General features: G+C 50.5%; 6 protein-coding genes across 6 annotated transcripts; 3 read left to right on the top strand and 3 right to left on the bottom strand.

Moving 5' to 3' along the window:
• Window positions 1-1195: 1195 nt before the first annotated feature.
• N7455_008172 (uncharacterized protein) lies at window positions 1196-1477 on the top strand (the record flags this gene model as incomplete). Its single annotated transcript, XM_065605820.1, has 1 exon — window positions 1196-1477. The coding sequence occupies one exon, from the start codon at window positions 1196-1198 to the stop codon at window positions 1475-1477; it is 282 nt and encodes a 93-aa protein (XP_065460769.1).
• A 493-nt stretch (window positions 1478-1970) lies between these two features.
• Window positions 1971-4493, bottom strand: N7455_008171 (phosphoribomutase PRM15). Its single transcript, XM_065605819.1, has 9 exons — window positions 4321-4493; window positions 4223-4267; window positions 4088-4166; window positions 3714-4033; window positions 3634-3652; window positions 3340-3533; window positions 2999-3288; window positions 2268-2944; window positions 1971-2214 (listed from the first exon to the last, which is right to left on the bottom strand). Exons 1-9 carry the CDS (start codon window positions 4423-4425, stop codon window positions 2054-2056), a joined length of 1890 nt encoding a protein of 629 aa, XP_065460768.1. The 5' UTR covers window positions 4426-4493; the 3' UTR covers window positions 1971-2053.
• Window positions 4494-4614: 121 nt separating this feature from the next.
• Window positions 4615-6349, top strand: N7455_008170 (fatty acid desaturase; the record flags this gene model as incomplete). Its single annotated transcript, XM_040962447.2, has 2 exons — window positions 4615-4817; window positions 4882-6349. 2 exons carry the CDS (start codon window positions 4615-4617, stop codon window positions 6347-6349), a joined length of 1671 nt encoding a protein of 556 aa, XP_040807114.1.
• Window positions 6350-6622: 273 nt separating this feature from the next.
• Window positions 6623-8728, bottom strand: N7455_008169 (ASCC2 family CUE domain-containing protein; the record flags this gene model as incomplete). Its single annotated transcript, XM_040962446.2, has 1 exon — window positions 6623-8728. One exon carries the CDS (start codon window positions 8726-8728, stop codon window positions 6623-6625), a length of 2106 nt encoding a protein of 701 aa, XP_040807108.2.
• Window positions 8729-8975: 247 nt separating this feature from the next.
• Window positions 8976-9849, top strand: S10a (40S ribosomal protein uS10). The gene is made up of 4 exons (XM_040962443.2): window positions 8976-9060; window positions 9122-9179; window positions 9315-9538; window positions 9593-9849. Exons 2-4 carry the CDS (start codon window positions 9138-9140, stop codon window positions 9675-9677), a joined length of 351 nt encoding a protein of 116 aa, XP_040807109.1. The 5' UTR covers window positions 8976-9060; window positions 9122-9137; the 3' UTR covers window positions 9678-9849.
• Window positions 9850-10118: 269 nt separating this feature from the next.
• On the bottom strand, window positions 10119-12139 carry N7455_008167 (FG-nucleoporin nup42; the record flags this gene model as incomplete). The annotated part of the gene is made up of 4 exons (XM_040962441.2): window positions 10119-11610; window positions 11662-11689; window positions 11961-12044; window positions 12094-12139. 4 exons carry the CDS (start codon window positions 12137-12139, stop codon window positions 10119-10121), a joined length of 1650 nt encoding a protein of 549 aa, XP_040807115.2.
• Between the last annotated feature and the right edge of the window lie 463 nt (window positions 12140-12602).

Genomic DNA, 12602 nt, shown 5'->3' with positions numbered 1-12602 from the left:
TGCCCCGTTGTCATATTTGTGGAGAACACAGCAGGCGTAACACGTGAAGTACTCTGGGCTATCCCGTTCAAGTCTGTTTAGAAAGGATAGCCGGATTTTCTTCTCAAGTTTCTCACGTCTCCTCCAGCTCTCAAATGTTGCGAAAAGTCGACGGTTGCAAAGCGAAAGACAGTAGATATCTTCCGACGGGAGGAAGTCCGCTATTGATAGCAGTAACTCTGCAGCAAGACCGCTTAGGGTATCTGGTCTCCGAATTTGTAGGTGGGGAAATGTGAGATGAAGGGGCTCGAGGGTAAAGATCTGGTCTCTTCCGCGAGGCCAGGAGAGATATTTCGCACGAAGTTGCCGGAGTCTTGCCATGATAACAGCAAGGGTCAATCAAGGCTAAGATCAAAATGTAGATAGAAAGATAATGCAGCGAAGCAGAAGTAACTGCCAAGTGATATTTTGAAGAAACAGGTGCAGATGCTATTGGGAAGGAACTAGATCCGATCAAAGTACGGAAAGCATACATAGATATAGTCCCAAATAGGTTTAACACCATGGAGCTTATTGAAGTGCTACGTCATCAAGGATAGACAGAGCTCACATATACGGCTGAATGCACTTGTAGATAGAGATGTCAATGTAATACAGAACATATTCGGATATTTCACAAGTACTATTATGACAGAGAGGTGAAAGTGAAACCAGACAAATGCGAGAGAAACGCGAATGGAACCTGAAGGAAGTATTAGGGGATGATTAGAGTATGTAATATCAGAAGAGAGGCGATGATGCCATGGAGGATCATAAGTAAAACAGGTGACTATCAAGGAAGGTGCGAATATGTGCAGTGTTGATCCGTACCTAGGTAGTTTCAATAATCCTAGTAACCTCACCCACTTCAACCCATTGAACAACTACATCCATCAGAGGAAATCCAACTTATCAGAAAGCCAATGATGTCAACATGGTGAATTATCTAATTCTAAGAAAAATGAGTTCACCTTATCCTCGTGGAGCGTTCTTGTTCAGAAAGAGCTGTGTCAAACGCCCTGTGACTGGCTTTTCTTTTGCCAACACAACGCCAGACAAAATACTATTTAGGCCAAGTTTCCCCCCGACACTGATATGCCCCTTACCATCAGTGGTGTATCTTTTTCTGGTTGTTTACTCACACAAGGACTATTTGAGCGTTCCAGCGACACTAGCCATGTCTACAACGGTGTCTGCCCACCGCCCCGGCCAATTTGCTCTCACACCATTTGAGGCCATGGAAAAATTGTGGAATCTTGTCTCCGCCATCATCAGGACCATGATGTTAGACCTTTGCGAAACAGGCACAACAAAGTCTGCCTACAAATGTCTTTATAAGACGTGCCGCAGTGACAGAAAAAAGAAACAGAAAGATGAGAACCCGGTGGTCAAGATGATCGACCAAAGTCCCCCGACCTTTGAGAGAGATCCGGCGGATGCAAGAAGATCTAGGAAATGAGCTCAGGGTGTGGAAAGAGAGGATGGCACCTCATAATTGTGGGGGGTCCCAGAGAACTCGAACGAGGGCGAGCACTCAAGTACCCAGAGTAGGATTCCGAGGCTGCTGAGAGCCAGGTCTCTCCATTCCGTCTCCGAGGAACGAGTGGCTCAGCTCTAGATTTTGTATACTATCAAACTGGAGAAGTATTATGTAGCCGAACCGTTATAGAAGTTCAGAGTCTGCTGTATTCAATTGAACAATAGCATTCCCGCCTCTGTTGTGATGTAGGACTCTAATAAGCCGATCGATTTTGTCAAGATCATATTAGGGGCGCTCTATTGAAGATCATCAATATTATTACATCACAATGTCTTGGTGGAGGTCTCTTTCGGGTGTCTTTTCTGAATGTCTCCGGGCCTACTCGGTCTTGTAGCCAGAAGATGAACATAATTGGCACCACACTGAGTATATTACGAAAAGTACAATTGCTACAAGTCAGACAGACGCCTTTTCCAGGTGTAATATGTGATATTTCAATAACTTATGGCGGAGCTACTTTAAACACAAATTCCTACCTCGATCCAATGCGCGTCTTCATTCAACGTTCAGAATGTTACCAGATGATGTAGAAAGCTGCTTGCTGTATGTCATCGAAGGTGTAAAGCGCTGTACCCATTCTTCCCGGATAGTTAGGAATGCATCGCAGACTGCTTTAACGGCATCTTCGCGAGAGTCTCCACAGCTCTCGATATAAACTGTATCCATATGTCAGTAACCTATTCACCCGAAAGAGACTGGGCAAACTTACATTTGACCTTGGGCTCTGTCCCCGAGCCTCGGAATGTGAAGCAAACCCCACCATCCAGCCACAGCGTAATCATCTGGCTTGTTGGATCTTGAGGTAGGTCCGGCTTGTTATCAGGGGTACTAGAGTCGTAGCCCTCGGTTAAATCTCTCCATCGCAAAATCTTGAAGGGACCAAATTTCATATTTGCGAGACCTGAACTGCCTCGAATGCCCTGGAACAATGATGCGGTCAGCTGGGGATTTGGCGATCGGAAATAGTTATTCAAGGTCTCGTGATGGCCGAATTCGCCAAACAGTTGCTGCAGCTTGGCATATGCAGTCAATCCCTGCGTTCTCCATTTCGCCTCCGCTGCAAGGAAGACTGTTGCTGCTGTAATGCCGTCTTTGTCATAACACACAGATGGGAACATGTATCCCAGTGCTTCCTCGTATGCAAAATGAACTGTCTTTCCTTCTTTTTCCAAGTCCCGGGCAACATTAGCCATCCACTTGAACCCTGTTAGGGTCTCTGCAAAGTGAATTCCCTTTGCAGCTGCCATCTTTCCGAGCATCCCACTCGAGACTGTTGTAGTCAACACCGCGATGTGGGACCAATCTTTGCTAGCATCGAACGAATCCAAGATATGGGACGCCAGAAGTACACCGACGTGGTTTCCAGTCAAAGTATGCCATTTCCCACTGGAAAACACATTAGTCGAGCTCAATCCTCAGCAGTCAGAAAATAAAGCTTACTCTACTTTCTCCGCTACGGCGAAGCGGTCGGCGTCGGGGTCATTTGCGATGATCAAGGTCTTTCCTTCTTGGTCGGCAGTCTCGATAGCAAGATCCAAAGCTCCAGCCTCCTCCGGGTTGGGAAACTTCACAGTGGGGAAGTCGGGATCAGGCTTTTCTTGGGCAGCAACGGAAGAGAATTCGTTGATTCCAAGTGAGCGGCACAGAGTTGGAAGAATCAACCCTCCCACGCCGTGCAGAGGTGTATAAGCGAACGGTCTTGGAGGTTGCCAGTCGGTCACCGTGGATTTCTGAAGTGAACTCGTTAGATTGAGCTCCTTGTAAAATAGCCTACAACGTACCGTGAACTTTGCCACTTGGCTGCTGTAGTGAGGCAGCAATTTCTGGTAGGAGTCCGCGCGCAGGAATTCGCCTGGCTGTAGCTCAGCCCATGCTGTCGGCCATGGCTCAAGGTTCTCTTGGATCGACTGTGCTATTTCTCCATCCTCGGGTCGATTGATCTGGGCGCCATTGCTCGAGTAGCTACGAAGCAGATCTTGTCAGCAGTCTCCATGATATTCGTCCAGGGTTCTTACACTTTGTAGCCTATGAAACAGTTAGCGTTTATTGTACGATATCAGAAATGGGTAGCATACCATTGTCCTGGGGTGGATTCTTCGAGCCGATTAGCTAATACATCTATAAAACCTTGGAAGTAGCTTTAGGGTAGACCTACGTGGCTTGCCGTCACCATAATACCTGCTGCAGCACCGAAATAGTTCACACCGAACGCTACTATCGGTGTTGGCCCTTCCTCGTTGAAGAACCAGACAGGGATACGTTGCGCGATGAAAGCGTTAGCAGCGAGTGCAGCGAATTTCGCAGAATTGTGACGCGCATCGTGTCCAATGACCACACCATTTGAAGCAATATCAGAGCGCTTGTCTCGAACGAACTTGGCCAGCCCCTGTGAGGCTTGTATGACGATCAAAGAGTTCATGCAGGAGAACCCCGCGGCCATGCGGCCTCGCAGACCAGCTGTTCCGAACTCAATACCTAGATGTATACAGATTAGATACGTACCGAGAAAGGTGTTTGGAAAGGACATACGATTCTGAAGGCGCTTTTCCAACTCCTCGGTGGCATTAGAGTCCCGCAGTTGCTCTATTTCCACGCGAGTTGCAGGATCCTATGTCTCCGAGTCAGCGGGATCATGCCACAACATGAAACATGAATCATATTGACCTGGTCCCATTGGAGCCATTGCTCAGTCAAGGAGGAAATCGATTGCTATAGAACAGTTAGAATAATTTAATCAAGATCAATTTATAGTCGAGATTCACCATATCAAAAATGTACAAAATGTCTTGGGAGGTATGTTGGTAATGGGAAAGGTGGACAATCACACGGGCTGATCGAGTCCCCGCTGTTATCCACCTCCGCCCCATAGCCCTTGCAACGTTTCAAGTTCTGCCTCTTTTTTTAGTTTCATTCTTGTTTCTTTTGTTTATTTGCATCTGGCATCTTGCATCTTGCATTTTTCGAGTTGTTTAGTTCGACCACTCAGCAATGTCATTGTAATCCCGCGTTGTTATCGGACCCTACACCACATCCACCCTCTCACCGCACCTCATACCATGGAGAAGACCGCATCCCGGCCGTCCCGGAAGGACACCCTCTTGACTCGACGATATATCGAAGGCCTCATTGCGGAGGGAAAGCATGTCATAATCTTCGAGGACCGTGTCCTCAGGGTAGACCCTTTCATCAGATATCACCCCGGAGGGGAGAAGCCAATCAAGCACATGGTGGGCAGGGATGCGACAGATGAGATCAACGCGTATGTTCTGGAACGACAAACACCACAACCTCTGATCAGTCTAATTGAAACCCGTCTCGTACAGGCTACACTCCGAGGAAGCCCGCCAGCGTATGCGCTCATACCAGATTGGGCGAATTGAAGGAGTATGGATCAACTTCCTACCCCCGATCCAGGGCGGCAAGTTCCGTGCCTATGCCGAAGACGCGTGCTCGAGTGATGAGGATTCAACAACTCCAGAAATCTGCAGTGGCTCCAGTCAAGACGGATCAGTTCCTCCCTCGCCGATATTCGATGCGGTCGACTCGAAATCCACAGTTCGTCAACGGAAACCGACCGGAACCGCTTCGACCGAGCAAACTCAGGCCAAGCCTGCCTTCTTGGATGCGAGAACTCGGGAGGAAATCGTCTTCGACACTGCCAAATACCCATCCTTGGATACCGCAAGTCAGGAAGAGATCAAACGGAAATATCGCGAACTGCACGAGCGCATCAAGGCCGAGGGACTTTACGACTGCAACTACTCTTGTTACTTCGTTGAATGCTGTCGGTACACACTTTTTGCAGGTCTTTCCTATACCTTCCTCCGCATGGGATGGTGGGCGACCTCGGCATTCTTCCTCGGCTGTTTCTGGCATCAGCTTGTGTTTACCGCCCATGATGCTGGTCATATGGGAATTACACACAATTTCCATGTGGATACTCTCATCGGAATGTTCATCGCAGACTATCTGGGAGGATTGAGTCTCGGGTGGTGGAAACGAAGCCACAACGTACACCATATCATGACCAATGAGCCAGAGCATGACCCGGATATCGAGCATATCCCATTCTTCGCTATCTCGCATCGCTTCCTCACGAGTCTCCGCAGTACCTATTACGATCGAATCATGACGTTTGACGCCCCGGCTCGATTCTTACTCAAATTCCAGAATTACTCCTACTACCCCATCATGATGCTGGCTCGTTTCAATCTCTACGCCTTGAGTTGGGAGTATCTGCTAAAGCGCCAAGCTCCTAGAAGGGGCCCCGCTTGGTGGCATGTTTGGTTTGAGCTTGTCGGACAGGTCTTCTTCTGGACCTGGTTTGGCTACGGTGTGATGTACAAGACGCTTCCCGATGCAAGCAGCCGTATCATCTTCCTTCTCGTCTCACACATCGTCTCCTCCCCACTACACGTCCAAATTACCTTATCCCACTTCGCTATGTCGACCGCCGACCTGGGTGTTGGCGAGTCCTTCGCGCAGAAGATGCTCCGTACCACTATGGACGTCGACTGCCCAACATGGCTGGATTTCTTCCACGGCGGCTTGCAATTCCAAGCCATTCACCATCTCTACCCGCGGATCCCGCGCCACAACCTACGTCGTACGCAGAAGTTCGTAATAGAGTTCTGCCGTGATACTGGTATCCCCTACGCCATCTTCACGTTCTATGATGGTAACAAGGAGGTTATCAGCCGGCTTGGTGAAGTCGCGAAGCAGGTCCGCCTCATGGAGGAGTGCCGCAAGTCTATTGCTGAGGGCGGCGTCTTCTCCGATCACCACCACTGATATGAAGTGTCAGTTCCTTGCTGGCCAAGTACGAGTTTCCTGTGTAAACCATGTTATCACGACTGCCTATACCGCATTATATATGTGTTGAGGTATATTAATGAATCACTTGAATGCGTTCTGTTTTGATGCGTTGTGGCCCTTGTTATAGAAGTCCAACGAATTTTTATGTAAATTACATCCATGGCCACTATCAGATATCAAAGATAAAGAATGACCAAATCTCTTATGCCGAAATGCATCCATATAAACCAACTTCATCTCTTCGTATACTTAGCCAGGTAACCCACCGCCACGCGCCATCTTCTTCGCGTGCTGCTGTCGACGGTTATGATTCGCCCGACTACCCTTATTCTCTTCCTTCCTTTGTCGCGATGCCGCACTATCCTTATCCGGCTGCCCCTGGCCGCCAGACGGAGGACCACCACCACGGCCACCACGGCCACGACCGCCGCCACCCCGTCCTCGTCCACCACGTCCACCGCCTCCTCTACCACCCCGCGAACCAGCATGACCAGAGGACTCGCCCTCATCAGAACCCTCCCCATCCTCACGAGGCTGCGGCCTCCTGTAAGACGTAGAACGCAACTCAGGCTGGTTAAGTGACCCAGCACCAGCCAACCCGCCAGCGTCCATAGCCAGCCGGTCTTCGAGTTTAGCGAGACGCTTAGGATCACGCGTTAGCATGACAGCCCAGCCCTCGATAGCCTCATCAGTCATTTCGGTCTCGCGCTTCAACGACGCGCGCGGCTGAGAGCGACGGGTCGCTGAATCGCGAGCGAAGAGTCCTGGATTAGACTTGTATGTTCGGAAGAGCACTGTTTCGACATCTGCTGCGCGGCGGGTCCGCTCGGCTGCTTCGGCTTCGCCGTCTGCGCCACCTGTGGCTCCGTCGATGGCGCCGCCTATGTCGGCTGTGTCGTAGGTATCATCGCGCTCGTCGTCATCTGAGTCGAAGGTTGCTAGTGCGGAGAGAATTGCTGCTTTATTTGCGGCGTGCTTGCTGTGGTCTGCCAGGATTGTGTCGGCTGTTTGGTCTGCGTCGACGCGGCCGAAGTGGAGTTTGCCTTGCGCTTCGCCGGAGCGGCTTAGTTCGGCGATGTCCACGTCTTTGTCGAATATATTTTTGCGGGTTGGGAGTGGCTTAAACGCTGGTGATGGCATGGCAGGTGGTGTTGGCTGAGGTGGGAGATGGCTATGGGGAGGTTCTGCTGGGGGAGGCAGTTGCTCGGATCGGTCTAGACTCTGGAGCTCTAGGGGAAGTGAGTCGTCGAGGAGGTGGGCGACGATAGTCTCAGGGTTGTCGTTGTAGAAGTCCAGTAGTCGTACAACGAATGCTGAGCCAAGATCGGGGAAGAGATCTTGTACTTGAGTCACAAGCGACATCTTGTGTGCGTGAAGTTCTCCTGAAACGATCGGGTCCGAGGACACCTCTTTTCCTTTGTCTACCTTCTTGCGCCTTTGATACCGATGGTGTAGTGACTTTGATTCCATTTGATAGGTGCGCAAGCTGGTAAGGAGGTCTTGTCCCCGTTTCTGGGGGTGAATGCTCAGATACTTCTCCAGCCGAATAAGCAAGTCCGAGCTGCAGACGAGATCAGAGAGTAGGGTCGCTTCCTTCTTCATTTTTGGTGCCCCCACTCGAGCAGCGGCTTTCAGGCTGAACAGCTGATCCAATAACGAAGACAAATTGACGGGCTCCTTCAATAAGGAGACGAGCCCGACGTAGATGTTAGCAACGAGAATCTTACGAAACTCCTCCCGGGCACCTTTTGACTGGTAGGCTTCCGATATCGTGTCCAGGAAATCAGAGCCAGCCATCAGCACCTGGCCACATGCTGGCAACACTGAAGCAAGGATCGTCAGACGACGGATGTCAGAAATGACTTCTGGATTTGAAGATGAGTTTGTGGAAGAGAGGTTCTTAATCACAACGGCTTTTGCTCTCTCGATACTGGAAGTGATCTTGCCCTGGTGCAGATCCCAGGCACTTGATAATGACGTCTTTAATGCCGAGCTAGAAGGGTAACAGCAACATAGATTTCCGAGAAGTCTCCAGTCCAGAATTCCGTCTGGTGGGTTGGAGAGATCGAGTATGTATCTTCTTATCGCCAGAAAGCAGAACTTCCGAAGCTGTCGAGCTTTAGGTCCACTTTGTAAAGTGGAATCCCCTGCCGCTGTGTATTGATAGTAAGATGCCAGGAATGGCGGTATTGATGTATCTTCACCAGCTGCAACCTTAAATTGTTGATCCGATGCATTCAGGCGGACCCCCAACAGGGCCATCCATGCATCTAGACAAGCTTCCCAGTCATTTGATGGGATTGTCCTCCGCACTGCGGGGGAGGGCACTGGAGCCAGCGGCGGGAACTCCGCCATTGGGGCGAACTAAAGTGATTATGACTGGGAAGGTGGGAAGGATACGAAAGGAGATAAAAGCAAGAACAAAAGAAAAAACGCGCAACCACCCGTCAGCTCATGATTATCATCTCGAATTGCCATCACTCGGCGGTCTCATGGCCTCTTTGAGTGATGACATAAGCAACCAATCAAAGGGGACCTAAAGGAGTTTAGCGTGCGATAGCCGAAGCGCCAAGACTTTCGCACTGAACTTTTTGGATGTGGAATTCTCGATCCACATAACCTCAACAGCCATCATCACTTTACCGAGCCTAGTAGTTCAGGTCTTGACGGCAATCGCCTTTTAAATTGTGCGCGCTCCCTTTTTTCCTGCTCTTGAAATTCCCGAATCGAATTACTAACCCGTTTCAGTCCATACATATTCAAGATGTCTTTCCAGAAGCCCGAGAAGGATTTCGGCGAGGGCCCTGTACGTTGTCCCTGATCCAATGGTCACTGTCGCACAATCGCTATTGCACCTCGCTGTCGCTGTCGCTTTGCGCAATGTGTCCATGGACCTCGCCAATTGAAGCTATGTACTAATTGCTTCTCTTCCGCTCTACAGAAGGTCCACAAGATCCGCATCACCCTCACCTCCCGCAAGGTTGCCTCCCTCGAGAAGGTCTGCCAGGAGCTGATCGACCGTGCTCGCTCCAAGTCCCTCCAGGTCAAGGGCCCCGTTCGTCTGCCCACCAAGACCCTCCAGATCTCCACCCGTAAGACCCCCAACGGTGAGGGTTCCAAGACCTGGGACAAGTTCGAGATGCGCATCCACAAGCGTCTCATCGAGTAAGTTTTTCCCCGCAGCACCTAGCAGATGCAGTTGCTGACATTCTATCTTAGTCTCCTCGCCCCCACCGAGACCGTCAAGCAGATCATCATCAACATCGAGGCCGGTGTTGAGGTTGAGGTCACCATTGCCGCATAAATGCGCTAGGCTGGGCTTGCCTCAGGGAGGGATCATGGACTGGCCAATTTGGAGTGCACAGCGCGACTTTGGAGCTGGTTCTGGCCCGCATGACTTGTTTCGCGCTGCGGGGGATTCCGTTCGTACCTGAAAATCTTAAAAATAAAAAATGGAAACATCTTGAAACAAAACATGCTCTTGGATGGTCTGTAGACCGTAGATTGGCTCATTGACCGTAGATTGGCTCATTAACGGTGAAGATTAAGCACTTGCAATTGCTACATTCGTAAATTGAGTATTGTTGTGCTCCTAAGCGCCATTCCCCCTGTTCCGCACGCCTAGGAACATGTTCCTTGTGTGTGAAAACGAAATGCACATCATCTCAATCCATGAGACGTGTGGTAAAATAACAAACGAAAAGAAGAAGACAAAGACAAATAAATGCTAGCTCGGCTTTGGGGTTTAAAAGTCGAAACTGAGCCACTCCTCCCTAGGAGGTACTGCAGGAATGTTGCCGTCCTTGAAGTAACCATTTTGAAGGAAAAACTGATATGCCTCAGTGACTTCTGGGGTATATTCCTCAGGCTTGCCTTGTGCATCTTTCAGACTAGCTGGATCAGGGGGGCCGTTAGGGAAGCTGATTCGGACAAACGTTTTGTTGTCTTGTGGGTGAAGGTAGCACGGGTGCTCGTTGATATACTTCACAGGACGGCCCTTCCACATCACTAGCTGTTTGGTGGATGGATTATGTCGAGTTTCGCCCTCCAGTTGTGGAAGGGGGTTGAGGTCTTGAGGATTGTCGATTTTGATGTATGCACGCGGGCCGGCGTTGGTAGTCTGCACAGGCACGCCTTGGACTGCAGGCTGGCCGAAGGGAGACGGGGCAGGTTGTGCGGCAGGCTGGCCAAACCCACCGGCAGCAGGCTGGTTCTGGGATACTTGTGTGAAGGGAGAAGCGGTGGGCGGAGCACCGAATGGGGCGGCGGCTGCCGGGGCTGAGGGCTGTGCGAATGGTGAGGCGCCTGCTGGGGCAGAGGGCTGACCAAATGGTGAGGGACCTACTGGGGCTGATGGTTGGCCGAATGGGCTCGGGTTGGCAGCTGGCTGGCCAAATGGCGACGGGCCAGGTTGTGCAGCGGCTTGACCGAACGGCGAAGGAGCAGCTTGTCCAGCGCTCTGACCAAACCCACCAGCAGCAGGCTGGTTCTGAGCTAGCTGGGTGAAGGGAGAAGCACCAGATGGAGCACCGAATGGGGCGGCACTTCCTGGCACTGACGGCTTGCCGAATGGACTCGGGTTAATTCCCGGCTGAGAAGGGGCTGGTTGGCCGAACGGTGTTTTGTTGAAGGCAGACTGTCCTCCCAGGGTGGAGGTTTGGCCGAAGGCGGAGCCACCCAAGGCAGAAGTCTGTCCGAAGGCCGTGGACTGGCCCATGCCAGAGGGCTGTGCCGGTGCTGAAGCTCTACCGAACCCAGCTGCCTGACCAAGTCCCGAAGCCTGGCCAAAGGTCGAAGAAGGAGCGCCGAATGCTCCAGGCGCAGGGGCAGGGGCGGCATTTTGCTGGCCAAATGGAGAGGGTTGGCCAAATGGCGCTGGAGCTTGGCCCATACTAGTCTCGGTCTTGCCCTCAATGATGTCAAGTCGATTGGGATGTTCATTCCTGCCATCAACGACATATTTGACCGCACCATTCAGGTCATTCAGTGAGATCTCCATCTGCTGCACACACTCTTGCCATAGAGCTGAGGCTTCTTGGACCGCTTCGTTCAGGTTGCCAGCCGCTGCTAATTCATAATGGCGCAGGCGCATCTCTTCCATACTGCGCTCGCGGTGGGCACCACCGAACAGCTGGCGTGCAACATCTTTGTGAGGCGCGTATGCGGAGAAAATCCATTCCGGGCGTCCCTGTCCTGCGGTCAAGTCTGACTTGATCTCGCTTGGCTTCACTGCAGCGCTGTGTTTTGTCAGTTTTGAATTCACTCAAGGCGCTGGGAATATGACTTACTCGGCTGCTTGTTGAGCCTGGGTTTGACCTGTCGTAAACTTGCTGTTAGGGTTTGAAAAAAGGCTAGCCCGAAAGGGCGCGTGATTCATGGGATCTATCATGGCTTTGCGCGGGGAAATATCTCGTCCGCCTCGGGATTTGAAGTAGATTGGGGAAGAGGGTAGAAGTAGGAGAAAGAGATTTGGGGGGAACAAATGAACATAGAGATCGAACATGTAATCTCAGGATACAATAGACATCTAATAAATGGGCTCTCCAGATTGAGCCGAGCTGAATCAAAACAATTCAATTGAACGTACCTCCAAACCCTCCGGATAAGGCACCGAATCGATTCCCCAATGGACCAGCAGTAGGTTTTCCAGGATGCTCGAACTTGCAGCGATCTGAAAATACATTAGCGACTTGATTTCTCTATGCTCGAGGGACTCATACCTCCGAACTTGCAGCGACCCTGCTGAAAAAAGCTGCATACCACCATCTTCGCGGTTTTGGTGTTTTGCTCAACTGCTCCCCTTCAATGCAAGACCTGTATCTTGAGAACCTCTCTCAAATGAATATGCGTCCTTCGAGATCTGATCAAGCAATTTGAGAGAAAAGCAAGAATAGGGTTGGTTGTCGCGAAGAGAGAAGCAATGAACTCCTGTGGTTGGGACTTTTCACGGAATTGGTCCGTATCTTATCGGAACGCCTGCAGAGCGATCCCAGCACTCTTGTATAGCACGGTTCTTTAATATTCAAGAGTATGAGATTGGATTTGTATCACTTTGCCCTTTACCTCGAGATGAGATTAAACGGGATTTGAGACTTAGATCTTCATTTGCTCGTTCTAGCCTACACAGTGAAAGTAATCTGATCAACAAACCTTGGAAGGGTTATATATATATTGGCACGGGAAGCTAGCCAAGTCTACCATGTATTTGATAAATTAATAGAATACTTTT

This window comes from Penicillium solitum (assembly GCF_028829755.1).
Source record: "Penicillium solitum strain IBT 25940 chromosome Unknown utg000005l_segment0_segment0, whole genome shotgun sequence".
Taxonomy (NCBI): Eukaryota; Fungi; Ascomycota; class Eurotiomycetes; order Eurotiales; family Aspergillaceae; genus Penicillium; species Penicillium solitum.
The sequence above is the reverse complement of the archived record's forward strand: the minus strand, read 5'-3'. Positions and strand labels throughout refer to the sequence as shown.